This window comes from Typopeltis vanoorti, chromosome 22 (assembly GCF_054136105.1).
Source record: "Typopeltis vanoorti isolate ZY-2024b chromosome 22, IOZ_Tvanoo_1.0, whole genome shotgun sequence".
In the NCBI taxonomy this organism is placed as follows: Eukaryota; Metazoa; Arthropoda; class Arachnida; order Uropygi; family Thelyphonidae; genus Typopeltis; species Typopeltis vanoorti.
This window is the reverse complement of record NC_143570.1, coordinates 63,429,159-63,449,029: the sequence shown is the minus strand read 5'-3', so window position 1 is coordinate 63,449,029 and position 19,871 is coordinate 63,429,159. Positions and strand designations below refer to the sequence as shown.

The following is a 19,871-nucleotide window of genomic DNA, read 5'->3' as shown; positions in this document are numbered from 1 at the left end:
AAAAATACCCAAACCTGGTATCCATTTCAGATCATCTTAGATACTTTAAACTCCCCAACTTACTCTTTATGTAAACAACCAGCTAATCTACAAGGATAGCACATAAGGTCATTCGAATCTTACATTAAAAACTCATCTAATTTTGTCCAGAAAACTTGCACATATCATCTATAGACATCCTTGCAAATCTTGAAGTAGTATCGTTCTTTATAATGCTCATATAGCTGATATGTTGCAATTTCTCAAGATCTTTTTGCCAGCAGTTGTCACTAATTTACCTAAAAACTTGATTTTTTTTTTTTCCAGTGGAATGAAAAGTTTTACAAGCTAAAAATTTGGACCTGTGATGGGCAGCTCCTTCTCTCCTCCTTCAGCTTACCATTTTTTTGGAAAAGTTTGAAAAGACTTTCTGAGAGAAATTAGTGTAAAATCAACAGTACAGTGGAGATATGCAGATGATAATTTTATTATTTGGAAACATGACTTCCCAAGCATGTAACAATTTCTCCATTTAAGAGACTTGGCTAACAACAGTTGATATTACATGAAAAGAGTTTGATGGGTTCAGCATTTCCAGAAAGGGTCAGCGCAGTTAGCCTAGTGGCTTTGCGCTTCACAACCATATGTCTGGGGAAGAAGTGTCCCAGGTTCGATTCCCATCAAAGACGTGAGGAATTTGAGGATCCTCCTCAGGTATAGCCAGTCTTGGGTACGGCAGTAGGATTTTTTCTGCCAGTTTATCTGGCGTTTTTCATCCCGCAAGCAGACAAACTGGCCCCGTGAACATATGCTTCTACAGTAAAAAATATACCCCCCCCCCAGCGGCAGACTAGGCGACAGGTCAGTTGGGAGTGGTATTAACAAGAAGTCACATCTAAGTAACATGCAGACTCTGCATAGGAAGCGGGAATAGCACATAGTGAAGAAGAAGCATTTCCAGAAAGGATAGAATAGCCAGAATTTTTATTATTATTATTATTATTAAACAAGACCTCATGGAGTCAAAGACTCATCTAGGAGGTCCTTTTATCTCACACACATCTCATCATACCGGGTCTTAAACACATTCAAACTCCTTGCAGACACCACACTCTCAGGCAAGGCATTCCAATCATTCACAACTCTGCACGAAAAAAACCTGCCTCTCACTCCCCTACTCACACCCTCTTTATACAGTTTCCAGGGATGACCTCTGGTTCTCCCCTGATCTCCCACTATTCGCTGTAGAACTTCTCCACCATTGATCCTATAGCAACCCCTTACCAACTTGTAGGTCTCTATCATATCTCCCCTCTTCCTTCTCTCCACTAGTCTCTGCAAATTACATCTTTTCAATCTTTCCTCATACTCGACATTCCAGAGGTCAGAAACTACCTTAGTCAGTCGCCTTTGGACCCTTTCCAACATCTCCTCATCCTTCTGAAAACCAGGTGACCAAATCTGGGCACAATAGTCCATGTGTGGCCTAATCAAAGCCTTATACAATGGAACAAGAATCTCCCTACTTCTACACGTCAGTGTCCTCCTCATCATTCCCAGAAGTCTTTGTGTTATCTTCACAATTTTGGCGATGTGACCCCTAAATTTTAGATCCTTATCCACTATCACTCCCAGATCTCTTATTTCCTCTACTTCCAACAATATATTCTTACCAAGCATAAATTCTGCATCCCATCTTTGTTTTCCAAATTTTAAAACCTTACATTTTGCAACATTGAACTCACACCCCCATTTGCTTGCCCAATCACTCAATTTATTCAAGTCTTCTTGCAAGGCCACAACATCTTCACTACTCTTTATGGTTCTTCCCAACTTTGCATCATCTGCAAACAACTGAATATCTCCATCCAAATCTTCGCCAATATCATTAATATACAAGTTAAATAGTAATGGCCCTAAAACAGATCCCTGAGGCACTCCACTAGTGACTTTCCTTTTCCTGGATATTGCACCCCCATACACAACTTGTTGATACCTATCAGATAGCCAGTCTCCAATCCAATGCACTAATCTAATATCCAACCCCATCTGCTCTAGTTTGACTGTCAACTTATCATGAGGCACTCTATCAAAAGCTTTTGCGAAATCCAAGTATATTACTGTGTATCCTTCTCCTCTGTCCAAGGAAGCAGTCACTTTATTGTAATAAGTAAGTAGATTACTAAAACACGACCTCTCTTTAGCAAATCCATGAATGAATGATGGAATACCGCTAATAATAGCAAATGAATTGAAGTTAACAGGAGTAGAAGTCAGTCGACAGAATGTAGTCCTTTTAAAGCAATTTGATGTGAGATTGATGCCAATAAGACAAAATATAAAATTGGCTGCTGCTATAGGCAGGTATTACCAGGGCTGGTGGGGAAGATATGCATCGCTGGATTGTTGTTGTTGTTGTTGTTAGCCTAAATATCCCACTGCAGGGCAAATGCCTCCTCTACCTCTTCCACTCTCTCCTATCCTGGGCGACTATTGTCCATGTGACACCAAGATGTTTTTCAATGTCATTCCGCCACCTTTTTTTCTGTCTTTCAGGTTATCTGATTCCTTCTTTCGGCAACCTTCTGTTGCTTTCTTTGACCATCTATCATCTTAATATCTTGCCAAGTGGCCTGCCCAGTCCCATTTTGTTTTCCTAGCTTTCCAAATGACATCTTTTATTTTTGTTAGGTCTCTTAAGTCCTTGTTCCTTATCTATCTAATTTGGATACTTTGAGTAAACTCCTCTCCATTGCTTTTGGCAATGGAGAGGAGTTTACTTGGACTTTTTTGTCTGGTCTATGTAGTGGTTAATGCCCAAGTTTGAAACCATAAGTCAAAGTTAGTAGGACAATCATATCTAATAATTTTCTTTCTAGATAAATGTGGAGGTCCCTTTTCATTCAATGCTTCATTCCCCAGTAGCGCTTCCAAGCACTTTCGATTCTGCACTGGATTTCAAGGTCAAAGCAATATGAAATGGAGATCAAGTTGGAGGTTTAATAGAATATTTACAGCATTAAGAAGGGATTAAAACTGATTTTAATGCTTCCAGTATTTCGCCTCAGTCACTGAGGCATCTTTAGGATGTAAAAGGGTTCAGAGATCCCCCTTTACATCTTTAGGATGTAAAGGGGGATCTCTGATAATTGATTTTTCCCAAATTATGAGAAGTTTTATGCAACCGTATTTATTTAAATCTGGTTGATTTCTGAGTGCCACCACAGATTATAAAAATAGTCTTTCTTTTTTGAATTTACTATGGTGGAGCATGGTGGTTTTTTTACAGGAAATCCTATGAATTGTATCCAAAACATGGTCTGCAAGGCCAGATTGACCATAGTCATGATTACAAATGTATGATTTGTGTTCTTCTAAATGGATGGTTGCTGATATTTAATATCTACCTGGATAAAAATCAGTTTTAATCCCTTCCTAGTACTGTAAAAATTTAAACATTCCATTAAACCTTCAACATGATGTCCTCAGAATTAAGCCTCAACACATGGAAATGGAGATCATTTAACCTAAGTATCTCTAGTTCTCTACATACTTTATTACAGTATTTTCTACATCAATGGGAATATGTTCATGGTTTGTCAATATTTTTGTTTTATTATACTTTATTGTTAGACCAATTTCCTTGCTTTTTATACTTAATTCATTGGTCATCAGATTAAGTTAAGAGCCATCTTCAGCAAACAGAACAATGTCATCTGCAAAATGTAGATTGTTTAATATCTTCCCCTGAATATTAATACTATAATCATCCCAATCCAGATCCCTGAAAATGTCTTCAAGAACTGCTGTAAAAAGTTAGGGAGCAAGGGATAACCTTGTTTGATGCCTCTTTTCATACTAAAGAAGTTGCCACTCCCCTCAAACCTGATAGATGCCTCACAAATTTCATAAATGGTTTGAAGTAGATGGGTATATTTTTTCTTGATTCCCATCTCTTTAAAATCACAGAAAAGAAGGTAATGTTCTATGGAGTCAACTGCTTTGCTATAGTCAATGAATGCCATATATAAAGGTTTATTGTATTCTAAATAATTTTCTACTATTTGACTAACAGTGTGTAGACAGTCTATTATAGAAATTTTTTTTCCTGAAACTTGCTTGTTCATATGGTTGTTCAGAGTCCAGATGGTTACAAATTCTTCTCACGATTATTCTTGTAAAAATTTTAAGTTGTGTGATAGTAAACTTATAGGCCTGTAGTTGTTTATATCTGATTTTATGTATTTTTTCTGTGAAGAATTATTTCTAATTTCAGCCATTATTAGATGGCTGAAATTAGAAATAATTCTATTTCTAAAGGATTCTATTCAAAAGGATTCTATTGTACAGTTTAAGTAATAATGGTAATAAGTTGCCCAATCCATATTTGGAAAGCTCTGCAGGCATTTCATCTGGTCAAGGACACTTATTGCATTTCCTTTCATTGATAGCAGCTTTAATTTCTGTTATGGGTGGAACATTTATTATTATTATTATCCCAAGACCCCCATGGAGTCAATGACTCATCACAAGAGGTCCCTTTGTCATACACACAGCTAATCATACCATGCCTTAAATACATTCAAATTCTCTGCAGACACCACATTTTCAGGCAATGCATTACAACCATTCACAACACTCCATGCAAAAAACATTCTTCTCACTCCCTTGCTCACACCCACCTTATACAATTTCCAGGGATGACCTCTTGTTCTTTCTCCCATCTCCCACCGTTTTATGAAAAATCACTTCAGCATTAATCTTATAACAACCCCTTACCTACTTATATGTCTCTATCTACCCTTCTTCCTCCAATCCACTAGACTCTGCAATTTGCATCATCTTAATCATTCTTCATACCAACATTCTAGAGACAGGAAATTAAACTAGTCAATCTACTATGGATCCTTTCCAATATCTCATCATCCTTTTGAAAATCAGGTGACCAAATCTGTGCACAGTAATCAATATGTTGCCTAATCAAGGCCTTATACAATGCAACAAGAATCTCCTTATTTCTACATGTTAGTATACTTAGCAACATTGCTAGAATTCGTTGTGTTGTACTCACTATTTTGGTAATATGTCCCCACTAAGCATAAATTCTACATTCCATCTTTGCTTTCCAAATTTTAAAACCTTACATTTCACAACATTGAACTTTTATTCCCCACCCCATACCCATTCACTCAGTCTATTCAATTCTTCTTATAAAGCCACAACATCTGCTCTCCTCTTCATAGTTCGTCCCAATTTTGCATCATCTACAAACAACTTAATATCTCCATTCATATCTTTCCCAATATCATTAACACACAAGTTAAGCAGCAATTGCCCAAAAGCAGAACTCTTATACACACCACTAGTGACTTTCCTCTTCCAGGATATTGCTTTCCCATACATAACTTTCTGACATCTATCAGATAGCCAGTTTCCAATCCAGTGCATTAGTCTAATAACTAGCGCAACCCACTCTTGTTTAACTATCAAATTATCATTCTGTAATCTATCAAAAGTCTTTGCAAAATCTAACAATACCACTATGTATCCATCTCTCTCTCTTCCAATACAGCTGTCACCGTATTGTAATAAATAAACAAATTACTAAAACATGATCTCCCTTTAAAAATGTGTGCTTTCCATTAAAGATAGTGCCATTGTTCTCATCCTTTCACAGTCAGTCTCTCTTCTCCATCATCTACTGCTCACAAACTCTTCATAATGTCACAAAGGTGAAAGACCTTTCTGAACTGCTTATTAAATATCTCAATTCAATCCTCTGCAGAAGTAGTCCTTTTCTACCATAAGTGTTTTTTTTTCTCCTTCTTCTTTTTTTACTGGCTACATATTAAGAAAACTCCCTAGGTTTTTTTTTATAGCTTAATTAGCTAACTCTTTCGGGACCCTGTACCCTCTAGAGAGTGCGTCCTCTGGGTGGCGGATTGGCCCATCAGATATGGTGGGTGGTCAGAACATATTGAATAAGGACTCGTGGACCAACAGGACCATATAGGAAAATCAACTTGATTGTAAGGGAAGTGGCACTCCCATGGTTCCCCAGCTGGATTATCCTCTTCTTCCTCTAATTTGAGGATGATCCACTCACTTTAATCTTTCCCGTAAGGCCTTATCAGCCAACTCTTCTTATTTTATGACCTTGTGCTATTAGATTACTCGTGGCCTATGGGGTCTTTCCATTTCTGGCCTATATCTATGTCCCCTCTATAATCCACTCTACTCTATTCTACTATAATTCTACTCTATTCCAGCATAATCTACTCTTTCCCCCTTCAATATACCCTATTCCTCATGTGGGTTAAAATTTGGAAGGCTAGTTCAGAAGCCTTAAGGTAGCAGGCAACCACTGCACTATCCATCGCCAGGCTAGTTACCTGACATGGAGAACATTAATCTACTTTAAGCCAACAGAGAAAGGTAATAGAAATGAATCTATGGAAAATGACCCTGGAATGGAAAAGGTAAAATGGAAATGGAAATGACAAAATATAATGCATATCAGCATAGCAGACCAAATATTAAATGAAACAAATTTTCAAATAGCAGTAATCACTGAAAAAAAAAGAAATGAAAAGGAACCATGAGAAGTAAAAATTTTAATGTAATATATAGTGGAGTTGACAGACACCAAAGAGCATAGGTAGGTATTGTGATTTGGATTAATAATTCCCTTTCAAAACAGTTAAAATATTATAAATTATGGAATGAATGAATAATAGAAGTTAGAATAAAAATAAAGAGATAGTTATTTAACAATAATTGGTTTATGTAGTGAGATAAGGAGGAGAGCAAGGATTATGAATCATATGTTGGCTGAAATGTGTGAGGAGAGAGGAGTACAATTTGTTAATGTGTGGAATGAGTTTGAAGGAGGAAGTTAACTGTATTGGAGCGATGGTCAGCATTTGAGTGGTTATGGTGTGCTGGCAGAAGGTAGAGAAGTAATAATGGGTACAGAGAATGAATCAGAGCAAGTGGGAAGTGATATGGAAGAGCAGGAGAGTACGACAGAAGAGATTGAAGGGGTGGTTATGAGTGAGGAAGTGAATGACATGAGTATGGAAAATGAAAGAATGGGTGTGCAAGAAGAACAGGGAAACAGGGAGTCTCAGGGGTGGACAGAGGTACACAGCGAGAGAAAGGTGGATGCTCAAAGAGGATGTGAGAGCATGTGTAGACAGGAAAGGAATGGAATGACCTGGGATCAAGAGGAAACCATTGGAATTGAAGAGGGTTCTAAAATGAATAAGCAGAAAGAGAAATGTCCCCAGTCGAGCACAGAGAGATCACATCAAATGGGTGGTATCTGTGGAACTAGCTATAGATGCAGGAATGAGCAGTTGTGAAATGCTAGAAGAGTAAGAAACAACGCAGATGAAATGGTTGCACTAATTGAGTCTGTTCATCCAAAAATTGTTGGAATAAGTGAGATATGGTTAGATGATCACAACATCCTGACAAGAATAGAGATGGAGGGGCATGATGTGTTTCGTGAGGATTAAAAAGTGAGGATAGTGCTATTGATAATAGAGAAAGAGTTATGGCTATACAAAGTAGAGATGGAAGAGGGAAATAGTACCAGTGGTTTTGAGGCAGTATGGTGTGAGATAGAGGTGAATGGAATGAAATACTTGGTTGGATGTTGTTATAGACCAGGAAATGCAGATAGTAGTAACTATGAAATGTATAATCAAATTGGCCAAGCAAATAAGGAAAGAGTGATCATTATGAGCGATTTTAATTATGGTAATATAGACTGGAATGATGAGATAGCAACTGGAAGTAAAGAAAATGAGTTTCTTGAGTTTCTGAGGGACAATTACCTTAGGCAGTATGAAACAGAGGGCACACGAGGATCGAGGGGCTTGGATTTGGTCATCTCATCAGAGGATGCAATTATAAATGAAGTGTCAAATCACTCACCAATTCGTAAGACTGACCATGAGGTGAATACCTGGGTGGTTGCCAGCAGTGTGAGAACCTCTGTAAGAAAAGGGTATATGTGGAACTACAAGGGAAGGGGGGGGAGTGATTATGAAGAGCTCAGGATACAGCTTGCAGGTGTAGCATGGAATGAGGAGTTAGATGGAAAAGAGATCAATGCAGTTTGGGGGATTTTCAAAAACTATCTAGTACATGCAATGCCTAAATGTATTCAAAGGGTGAGAAGGTTAAATAAGGTAGGTGTGAAATGGATAAATAAAAAGATTAAGCATGTGATACAGTGGAAAAAGGGCATTATGGAGGCAGCACAAAAGAAGTGGAAATAACTAATTCCATGAGCACTACAAAGACCAGGCAAGGCTGGTGACTTGCATGGTGACCGTAGCTAAACTGAGGTATGAACAGCAGTTAGCTAATGAAGCCAAAAATAATCCTATGGAGTTCTTTCGATATGTAGCCAGCAAAAGAAAGAATGATTATGGAAGGATGACACTGATTGGAGAAAATGGTATAAACACAGCTGTTGCAGAACGTGTGGTGGAGATACTTAATGAACATAAAGGTCTTTCAATCTTGTGAATGTGACTTCATGGAGAGATTGAGCAGTTAATGATGGGGAAGAGAGACTGACTGTAAGTGAGCAAGACAGGTATGGGGAGTTGAGCAAACTAGATGTAAATAAGGCTGTGGGTCTTGATGATTTTGAAGGAATGGGTCAGGGAGTTGACACCGGCAAGGGAGATTCTTGTTCCATTGTATAAGGCTTTGATTAGGCCACACAAACTCCCAGGTTTCACAACTCCAACAATATGGAGTTGTGAAGATACTATACAACAGGGCTAAACTAATCTTTTCAAATGACAAGGCCCTAACTGCTGAACTAAATCACATCTTCAACACTTTCTCAGCCAATGGCTACCCCTCCCCCAAAAAAATCCAGAGAATATTGAAACCAGTAAACCACAACCCTCCCCCTTCCACTTTCACAACAAAGATTACTAAATCCATCACCATTCCCTACATCTGAGGCACATTGGAAAAAATTACCAAAATCTTAAAAAAACATGACTTGACCTCTTGTTACAGACAATAGAAAATTGGCATCCCTTATCCGCTCCACCAAAAACCAACCACTTCCCCTAGACCTACCTGGTATATACCAGTTCCCTTGCAGCTGTAAACTGTCTTACTTTGTCCAAACAGGCAGGACAGCGAATATCAGAATTTCAGAACACAAGGTCTACATCCGGTTCCACAAGTACAGCCACTATGGTCTTGCAGACCATGCTCTGGATACATGCCACAGAATACGGTGGAAGAAAGCTACAGTAATACACCGTAGCCAGTTCAAATTTGAAAGATTATTCATGGAATCAGCCTCAGCCCTAAGAAACATGCCAACCCTCAACAAATCCACTTGCATGAGAATGCCCCAAATTTGGGAGACTTACATCAGCAGACCTTCAGCCCAATGGCCAAGAATACCTACATAGCCCGCTAGGGGGAACCATCAAGACTTTTAGGAAAACAATAGCATCCTCGTTTCATTCTCAGTTACTGTAAGTAGTGCCTGCGTGCACGTGCCTTTATTGTAAGTTCCTTTGAAGATGGCAACGTGACATTGTCGAAATATTGAAAATATTTATTAAAGTTTAATTTAATTTATATTCTAGTGTATGTTGTTAATTTCCTTAAGCTATTTAGTAATACTTACCACATTATTGATCAAGACCTTACTACAGTATGTCTCAAAAGAGAAAAGTGACTTCTTGGCTTATAGAAATCATCAATAAAATAAAACCTGTTCATGTTAAACCACCCAATATGTATGGGGACTTAAACTACACAAATCTAATATTCCTCTATGCTATCAAGTATAGGGCATAAGACCTACTATAAACTTGCTCAACAAGACAGCTAAGTCACTTTCCCCCACTATCTGGCTAGTTTTATACAAGATTCTATCCATTTCAAATCACTAGTTAAAAATCAACTCCTTTAAACATTCAGACATAATGGTTAATTTCAATGTTACGTCTTTATTAATGTACCACTAACAGATACTCTTTGATTTAATAAAGCTAATTTCTAACTAATTATTTCTAACTAATCTTCTAATTATTTAAATTTACTATGGTATAGGTTACTATACAAGCCCATATGGTTGGTTATGCTATTGATGATGTGTTTGAAATTTAGCCCCATGGATAAGATACTTTGAATTCTTTTTTTTTACCTACCTAAATAGCCAACCCCCCAATACTGCATATTGCTAAGGTAGTTGACAGGATTACTTGGTTACTGAAGAACATGCTAACAAGCAGAGATAAGGGAGTTATCGAACCTCTTTATAAAGTCTTGATATGATCACATCTGAATTACTGTGCTTGGGTCTTGTCAACTCAGTTTCTTTAGGGGATGAGGAAGTGGTGAAGCAGATCCAAAAGCGAGTGACCAAGATGGTGAGTGATCTGTGGAATGCTCTCAATGAAGACAAATTAAGGTTTGTCGATTGCACAAATTGGCTGATATTTGAAAGAGAGAAGATATGATTGAAACTATTAAGTTACTTAAAGTTTTATAAAGATTAACACAGAGGAAATATTTCAGCACTTGGCTAGAAGGGGACAGGACAAGAAGTATTCCCTAAAAATTGGGTACGATTGTGGTTAACAAGGATGTGAGACGTAGATTTTTTGCTTGGAGAGTGGTGAATAAATGGAATGGGTTGCCAGAGTCATTTATAAGTGCTTTGTCTGTTAATGTATTGAAGGAGAGGTGTGATCTTTTTTGTGGATATTTTAGGTCTCTCACTATGAGTCTTCAGACTCCATTGAGTTGCCAATGCAGTAATAATAATAATATGCTTTGTAATCCAGTGGTAAAAACTCTTTATGACTACTTAATTAATGAATTTTATTTAAGTGGTGGAAATGGATTAATGCATACATATCTGACCCACACGTGAAAGATCACAAGAACTATATACAGTATACCAGTGCTGCATGTGGGTAAAAGGATAAGAAGAAACAAATTGCTAAAATAAAGTGCCAAAAGGCTTCAGTTCAGTGATGTAAAATTATATAAGTAAAGTGGATATTAGATCTAGCATTATTTCAAAGCCGAATGTAGAATATATGAAAGTTTTGTATGGTAAGTTGACCAGAGAGATTACAGGAATACACTCCCTGGCATTCATGGTTGCCTTAGTGTGGACTACTTAGAAGACATAGGTGCCACCCAAGCATCTATGTATTCGCCTTTTATTAGTCCATTCTGATAAGGTTTCACTGACCTGATAGCTGTTTCAAACTGGCTGGTTCTCTTCTGAGATTACGTATAAACCTTAAGAGAGCAAAATCTCTCGTTTTGTACTTAGGAACTTGAAATGTCGGAGAAATGTATCCAATAATATCCACTTTGTTTATATAAGAAGAAAAGAGTTTGTTTATTTTATTTATTCATTTTGTTTTTTGAAAACTGAAGGTTGTATTGTTTGGAAAACAGAGTTGGGGTTAAAATTGAAGAGGCAATACAGAACAGGTTAGTTCTGGGCACAATATTTTAACTTCATGATTTCACTCTTTGATTCCATAATCACTTCTCTTCTTTGGAATAGAAGTGGATGGAATTGAAGATGTGACAGAAAAGTTGGTTTGGTGAATTTCAAGTAGGACTGTAAAAGGATGTTGGCAACCAGTGAGAAACTTGGTGAACCAGTCACAGAGTGTGGAAGATAGATCAGGATGGAAGTTTGTTAAGTGGGTCCCTGTGCCAAATCCAATCAAATGCTTTTGAAATGTCAAGAGTGACTACATGAGTTTCCCCAAATTTTTCCATGGCTTCAATTGAGAGGTGGGCGATTAAGTCCAGAAGATTAGCTGTCGATGAGAAGTGGCAGAATCCATATTGCTGGTTACAAATTAGTTGGTAGATCTCCGGGTGGTGCACAAGTCAGCTGTTGATGACCTTCTCCATAGTTTTAGAGAGAACAGAAGCGAGAGCAATTAGGCAGTGGTTCGTTGGCTGACTTATTGCTTTTCTTTGGAAGAGACCGGATGTAGGCCTGTTTCCATGATGTAAGAGTACATGTCAGTTGAATAGGACAGATTGAAGAGGCGATACAGAACAGGAGTTAATTCTGGGGCACAAGATTTTAACACAATGGGTGGGATACCCTAAGGACTAGATGCCTTGTTTTTGTTCAGGCTATTAAAAGATACCTTAGATTTCTTTCTGGTGGAAGACTATGGATGATGTGGGGGTGAGCATCTTTTGGTAGAGTGAGGTGGGATGACTCCCTAGTTCATCAATGCAGGAATTTGAAGAGAGAATGATGCCAGTAAGTAGGCCTCGTCTTTAGGTCAGGTGGCTATGGTACCATCTGGATGTCTGACTGGGAAACATGGGTGGACAGAAGTTTTACCCAATGGCCTTGCAAGGAATCAGAAGGCTAGACTGCCATTTTAACAGTAGGGAAGTTTGAAGCTTTTGGCCTTTTCAAAATCTGATTTGTATTAGTTAATGATTCTTTTAGTTAATGATTCTTTTAGTTAATGATTCTTTTAGAAATTCTTTTAGTTAATGATTCTTTTTAGAACTAATACAAAATTATTTTGTATTAGTTAATGATTCTTTTAGAAATGTCGCAAGTTGCAGTATAGATGGAGTGAACAACTGGAGTTTTGGTGTTAAGCCATTCCACAGTATGCAGAATTTTTTTCTTTTACTGTGTTGCCACACTTTGAGAACTAAGGCTGTATGGTAGCTATGGATTTGGGGTGAAATGAGGAATGAAAGCCTTCATTCCTATGAGGATAATTTCTATTATTTAGTATGTTTGGATCAGGAGAACTGAAACAGTAGTCAGACTATAGGAAGGAAAGAGTACCCATTAGGCACTCTTGTAGAGCCAAAGGGGATGACAAAGGACATAAGACTGAGAACTAGTGGGTGAAGGTTGTTCTGTAGAAAACTTGTATGAGGTTGTGATCTGAATTAACAAAAGGACAACTGACATCCACAGTAAATTTGGACATGGAGCTTGTTAGGGAAGAGCAGAAGTGTGTTGGCAGATTGAAGAGCTTTCAGGTATTCTGGTAGGGAGATTAATGATCTGTGTTAGGTCACTTCTAATAACAAACACCTTGGCACCCCTGCCCACCTGATTGATAAAACTGAAAAAGGGAAGCCAATTTGAGCTGTGTAACCTGAAGTCCCCCAAGAAGGATGACCTCACAATATATGGCATTTTGACTGCAGAATGCTGAGGCTAATGAGTGAGAGAGAGTGCTGAAGAGGTCAAAGTGGTTAACAGAGTTTGGAGAACAAAAGCACATGAAATGAGATAAAAGGCAGTAAATGAAAGTTTCAGGTTGGTTTATTAGAGAAATTTTGAGTCAAAGCAGATTAAACAGGAGGATTCAAGGTTTTCAATCTTTGATGTGGAATGTCAGTTCTTGTTGTTGAGGGTTGAAATTGGAATTCTGTTAGGAATAGTAATTCCGGTTTAGATGACTGTAGGAGGTGGTGGTGCACATTGTCTATATTGTTGTTTAAGCCACAAAGTTTGGTGAAATGGAAACAAACCTTTTTTTTTAGTAATAATTAATGTTGATATTTTTTTTGTTTGGATATTTGTTATTTTTTAAGATTTTTATTATTTTTAACTTAGTAAAGTCATGTTTCTTTTGGTTGCGATCCATTAAATGTGAGAAGAAAGAAATAAAAAGGAAAAGGGCTTGGAATGAAAGGCGACAAACTTGTAAACATACCGCCTACACAGAGGGAACCAGTCTCCTGTCTATACATGGCCTTAACATTTTCCTTGCAACCACTGCACTTGGCCTCCCTCCATTCACATATTGGCAAAGTAAGTGGCAGCAGGATTTGATGTTAGCTGATCAGGAAAGCTTCAGATTCGTTACTAACCAGTTCAGTCCTGTGCACTAACCAGCAGCTAGCTGACTTGTGAACCATTTCACTACTGTAAACCCTTGAAAGGCAGCAGGGATCTGGATCCTCCTACAAATAATGAGTGTTCATGAATGTTCATGAATACACTGTGGATGTTCATGATTACACTAACATGCAGTGATATGGAAGTTATTATTCCTCTTTATGAGGTTTTAATAAGGCCATATTATCTGGACTACTGCATGTAGAGCTGGTCACCTAGATTCCTTGGGAATGAGAAAGTGGTGGAGAGGATCGAGAGAAGCAAGTGGTCAAGACTGTGGAAGGTCTATAGAATACTGTCAAAGAACAAGTGGTCATCACTGGAGATTGTGGAAGAGTGTCATTAGCAAAGGTATTAGGACTAGATTTTTTGCTTGAAGAACTATGGGTGACGATGACTTGCCATAAGAAAGAGCCTAATAGATAGGAAAAGTGATGTGACTTATATAATAACTTGAAGAGTGTGTAGCAGTTTAATATAGAAGAGGTGTTTTTAATGGAGAAGAGGGAAGATATGATAAATAAACAGCATAGTTGTATAATCGGGGTGTATGCTTAACTGGTACTACTTTCCTTAGTTTTTAAATATAAGAAAAATTCATTACTTACCTGATTCGTTACACCTACAATAAAATCTAACTTCATAATCTGCGCACTGTAGATCTCCTCTTTGTGAATTTTTACATATTAGTCCTAAATGTTTTGAGCATTCAATCTTCATATCAGGAACAATTTCATGACTCTTAAATGTAGAAGAATCACGACATTCAATCCTTTCAATTTCTTCTTCGGAGCAAAATGAATAACGTTTACGCAATTCTGGCAGGGTTTCAAAATCTCCCCTGTCATCTGATGTATAAGCATTCATCCAGTATGTCCATCCTGGAGCATTGCACTTAGTTTCAACTTTTACTGTAGGAATGTGAGTAGTAGTAGTAGTAGTAGTAGATAATGTTTCTGTTTCTGTCACAGTTAAAAGCATGATTGGTGGTGATGTAATGAATGGAGAAGAAGCTTTGGTAAAAGTAGAGCTTGTAAGAAATGGTGTTGTGGGCATAGGACCTAAAAGATATATTGACCAAAAATTCAGACAAATACTGCAAATATTTCTATTTCAGAAATTTAACCCATATAAACTATGCTCAAAATGATATTGGCACTGTTACCCACATATGTAAACACACACTGCTTGGAAAGAAGTCAATGGCCAATGAACATCCCCATAGTTAAGGTGCATCGTGCCATGTAATTATTATTTATTATTAGTGACCAAATATACTCCATCTTAGAGGTGCAAGAGGAAAGTGTGTTCCAAATACTGAGTACTCTGGATACCAGTAAAGCTGTTGGACTGGATGGTATTTCACCACGGGTTTTGAGAGAATGTGCTAAAGAACTGACTGCTCTGTTGACCTGACTTTTCAATAAAAGTCTAACTGTGAGAAAAGTACCCAGGGAATGGAAGGATGGTAAGATAGTGCCACTGCATAAGAGTGGTAGCAGACTGGAAGTGTCTAATTATAGGAATGTTTGTGTGTCATCAGTAGTTGTTAAGGTCTTGGAGAAATTAGTGAGGGACTATATACAGCATTGGGCAGATGAGGGTAATGGTATCTGTGAGAATCAACATGGATTTCTTAAGGGGCACTCTTGCTTTAGTAATATGATTGCCTTTTAAAATAAAGTGACAAGAGCAGTTGATGAGGGAAAGGCATATACTGCCATTTCTTTGGATTTTGCAAAGGCATTTGACAGGGTGCCACATGATAAGCTGATGTTTAAGTTGCAGTACATGGGTTTAAATGTCGGGTTAGTCAAATGGATTCAGGATTGGCTGACTGATAGGCATCAGAGAGTAGTGGGTTCAAGGAATGGTATGATAAGCTTTGTGTTTCCTAAAAATGACCTCCCATGATGAGTCTTTTGACTCCATGGAGGCCTAGATAATAATAATAATAATAATAATATATTTGGTCACCATAAAGAGGCATTGTGATAGACATATGCCATGATGCAGGCCTATCTGTTTGCCACAAATTGGACCACCCCCAGGTCAACAATCGGTGATACTATTACTAAGATTTAAGTGCAGGAATTCAACTGGAAGTGCTGCCCACAGAGAATGACCCACCACACTCACCTAATGTGAACGTAGGGTGCTTCAAAGGATAATATGTAAAAATCGCCATTCATCAGCCAACACATTGAATGCAGGGTACAGGCATCTACAGGAAAACAAACCTGCACAAAAACATTCAGAACTGAGACTCACAACATGGATTTCCATGGTAGGATCACAATATTAAGTCTGACATTATCCAAACCATCATGTAACATCATCTTCAGTGGTGAAAGAGCATGTGCAGTGGGAGTGGAAGTTTGGAAAGCTATGTTATGGAGCGACAAATCACACTACAGAGTAGATGGGCAGATGTGGGTGTGGCAGCATTGTAGCACCTAATGTGACTGTAGGGTGCTATGAAAGATAATACGAAAACTGCCATTCGTCAGCCAACATGTTGAAAGCAGAGTTCCAGGCATTGACAGGAACACAAATCTACATTAACATTCAGAACCAGGCTCATAACATGCATTTTCATGGAAGGACCACAATGTGTAAGCTCCACATTACCCAAACCAACATGCAGTGCCATCTTCAGTTGTACAAAGAGTGGGATGTAGAAGTTTGGAAAGTTGTGTTAAGAAGCAAAGAATCATGTTACACCCACTACTGAGCAGATGGACGTATGTGGTGGATACCTGGTGAATGTCTCTTAGTAGAGTGTGTAACCTAAACTATGAAATTCAGAGGTGGCAGTGTGATGGTATGGTCCTCAAGCCTCGGTTTGTGGTGCCATGAGCATTGAACTCCAAGAGGTATTGGAACATTCTGGACAATACAATGCTCCCTAATTTGTGGTCTTTCTATGGAACTGACCATTATCTCTTTCTGAAAGACAATGAACCATGCAATAAGCCTTCTTTTGTAAGTGTGTAGTTTGTGGACATGACATCACTACACTGATGTCAGTCAGTGAGCCCTGATTTCATCATCATCCTTTCAGAGATTTAGGCTCAATGGCCTGTACTGGTCTCATTCCATCTTTTCCTTGGTCATTCTTGACTTCTACATCTTTCAAATGGATAGCACTGAAGTATTTTTTGGGTAGTATTGAACTGTCCATTCTTTTGATATGTTCAATTCGGTTCTTTTGGTATTCATATACTTTGTCCAGTTACTGATTCTATTTTTAGTTCTTTACATGTTTCTGTGCTTATTTTTTTATCCAAGAGAGTACAGTCTGCTGTCCTTCACAGGAATGTCATGTCTCCAGTTTCAATAGTCAATAATTCACTTCTGTACAGTAGTGGCAGTCTTGCCAAAACTTAGTCCTGATTTTGTTAATTTTATACAATCTTGGCAGTATTCTTAATTTTACTTGGAAGAGATAATGATCAGATTCTATTTCTGCACTCCTAAATAGCTGGCTATCTAGTAGCATATTAGGCTATCTTCCTACCAGGAAGATAGCCTAATATGCTAATATGGAAAGGATAACGTCTCTGCTGGTGACATGTGATAGCTTGAGATCAAAAACATGCATGATATGACGATTATCAACTGTTATGAACGCACTCTCTCTGCAAGAGGACAAAAATGCTGCAACCATTTTGTCCCTTTTTTGAATTTTTGGCATGACTTCATTCTTGTATGTTTGAATATGGAAAGGATAACGTCTCTGCTGGTGACATGTGATAGCTTGAGATCAAAAACATGCATGATATGACGATTATCAACTGTTACGAACGCACTCTCTCTGCAAGAGGACAAAAATGCTGCAACTAGTGGCAGCACTGCTGCATCCAGCCAGTAACAAAGTTACTTTCTCTACCATACTATACTATTGTTTTGAGCTTCTTATGTAGGTCTGTTAGTAATTGTGAAAGTTAAAGCTTGTGCATATTGTGAGTGATGATATTTCATCCAGATTTTGTTGTGCCAAAAAGGATTTAAAAGAAGAATATCCCTTCTTGAAAGACGATGAAACAACAAACAAGTTGCAATGTACTGTGTGTCATTTGGTTTTTCAATTGAACATGGAGGCCATTCTGATATAAAACAGCATTTGGCGAAGCAAAAACATAAATTGGAAGCTGCTGCTTGCAGTTCAAGTCAAGATGTTACATCATTTTTCATGAAAAATTCTAAAGGGAAATTAACTGACGAAAGTACATGTCTTGCAGCTCAAGAAGGTTTGTTTGCATTTCATGCAAAACATAACCTTTCTTTGAGGTCAATGGACTGCACCTCTGCAATAGTGAGAAATTTATTTCAAAAGAAATTTACATGTGGGTGAACAAAGTGCCAATCAATTTTAGTGAATATCTTGGCACCTACACAATGCGAGAAATAGCAATTGAATTGAAACAAGTGAAATATGTCTCAGATATTGTAGACATATCAAACCACAGAGATTTCAAGTTGGTGCCTGTCCTTGTTAGGTACTTCATCCTGAATAAAAGTATTCAGGTTAAAGTGATAGATTTTCAGAACATAGCAGGAGAAACAGCAGAACTGCTTGCAAATCATATATTGGATATTTTGCAGAAACAGCAGCTGACTGAGAAAATCATTGCATTTTCTGCAGATAACTGCAACACCAACATTCATGCTGACATGTATGATGACGTGTATGAAATGTATGATGGACTCAGATCTTACTTTTTATCACAAGATAAATGCCCTACATTGTTGAAATCATTTTTCAGTAATCAACAATCAATACTTTGGCTCTATTTCATGCAAAGCCAGCTGAAAATATTCTCAGCAACAATAATGAAAATAGAAAGAGAAAATATTTTGGCAACTGAAGTGGTAGAAGAATTGGAATTGCTCAGACAGAAAATTACAAATAGGAAAGTTGAGAACTTTCAAACATTTAAAATGCCATCAATTATTTCAGAGTTCAAATATGAGGGTGTCTTTGATGAAAAAGAATTTTTAGACACTACAAATTTATTTTATGATACTTTCCTTGAATATTTAAGCAACTGGACTTATCATTTCCAGCCATGAAAGCGTTTCTGGATTAAATTGCAAACTCCACTAACTTGGACTGAAGTTGGAAGCAGCCTAAAAACAATCAGCGATGTTCACAGCAAAATACTGAATATTGTTAATGAAGATGAATTATTTGATGAAGTCAACCATATAAATAATGTTGTGAACTCCAAGATGGAAGAACGGAAGGACACAAGCACTGAAGTGGGAAAAAAAGTGGTGTGACGTGTTTAAGGTGCTCCAAGAAAAAAAACATCCACTACAAAAACATACTGCCAGTTGTGGTGTTTGTTATGGCAATCCCAGGAACAAACGAAGCTGTAGAAAGAATTTTTTTTCTCTCATGAGTTCTTTGTGGTCTGATGAAAAGAACCACTTCAACACCAAGACCGTGAAAGCAATAATTGTGATCAAGACACACATTGACATTTCATATATTGACTTTTATGAGTGCATCTTGATAGAATCAACACTTTTGGAAGAAATAATGTCTTCATATAAATATAATAATAATGATAATGCTGATACTCCATAATTATAATGCACACTTCAGTCTTGTGTATGGTAATTATAATAATTATATGTTATCCCATTTTTATGTAGAGCGTACCAGAAGTACCCTGTTTTTGTCCCTTTATCTAATTGTTGACAAATTCAAAATGTCCCTTTTTTTGTTTTGAAAATCTGGTCACCTTATATTATAGTATATTATACTTTTTTTAGGTTTCTTGTTTCCCAAGTGAATTTATGGCAATCTTTATGCTTGAAAAAAGTATTAATAATTTTTAATTTACTATTACTGTAAAAATCCCTAAATTTATACATTTCTGTTGTATGCTGTTTCACCATTTGTTCCTATATTCGTACCTAGTGGAATGTTCTCTACTCTGACATTAAAATATCTCCCATT

The 19,871-nt window shown here is 37.4% G+C and overlaps 1 protein-coding gene across 4 annotated transcripts in view; it reads right to left on the bottom strand.

Annotated features, from left to right (window-relative positions):
- Positions 1-19,871, bottom strand: part of LOC150094462 (hemocytin-like) — a 2,636,009-nt gene that overhangs the window by 1,654,165 nt on the left and 961,973 nt on the right. For 3 of the 4 annotated variants that reach the window (XM_090412206.1, XM_090412207.1, XM_090412208.1), the window contains exon 26: positions 14,509-14,961. The exons of the other annotated variant lie outside the window; for it this stretch is intronic. In XM_090412206.1, coding sequence (XP_090268332.1) covers positions 14,509-14,961 — 453 coding nt within the window. The remainder of the gene's footprint in view (positions 1-14,508; positions 14,962-19,871) is intronic. 4 annotated transcript variants of the gene reach the window in all.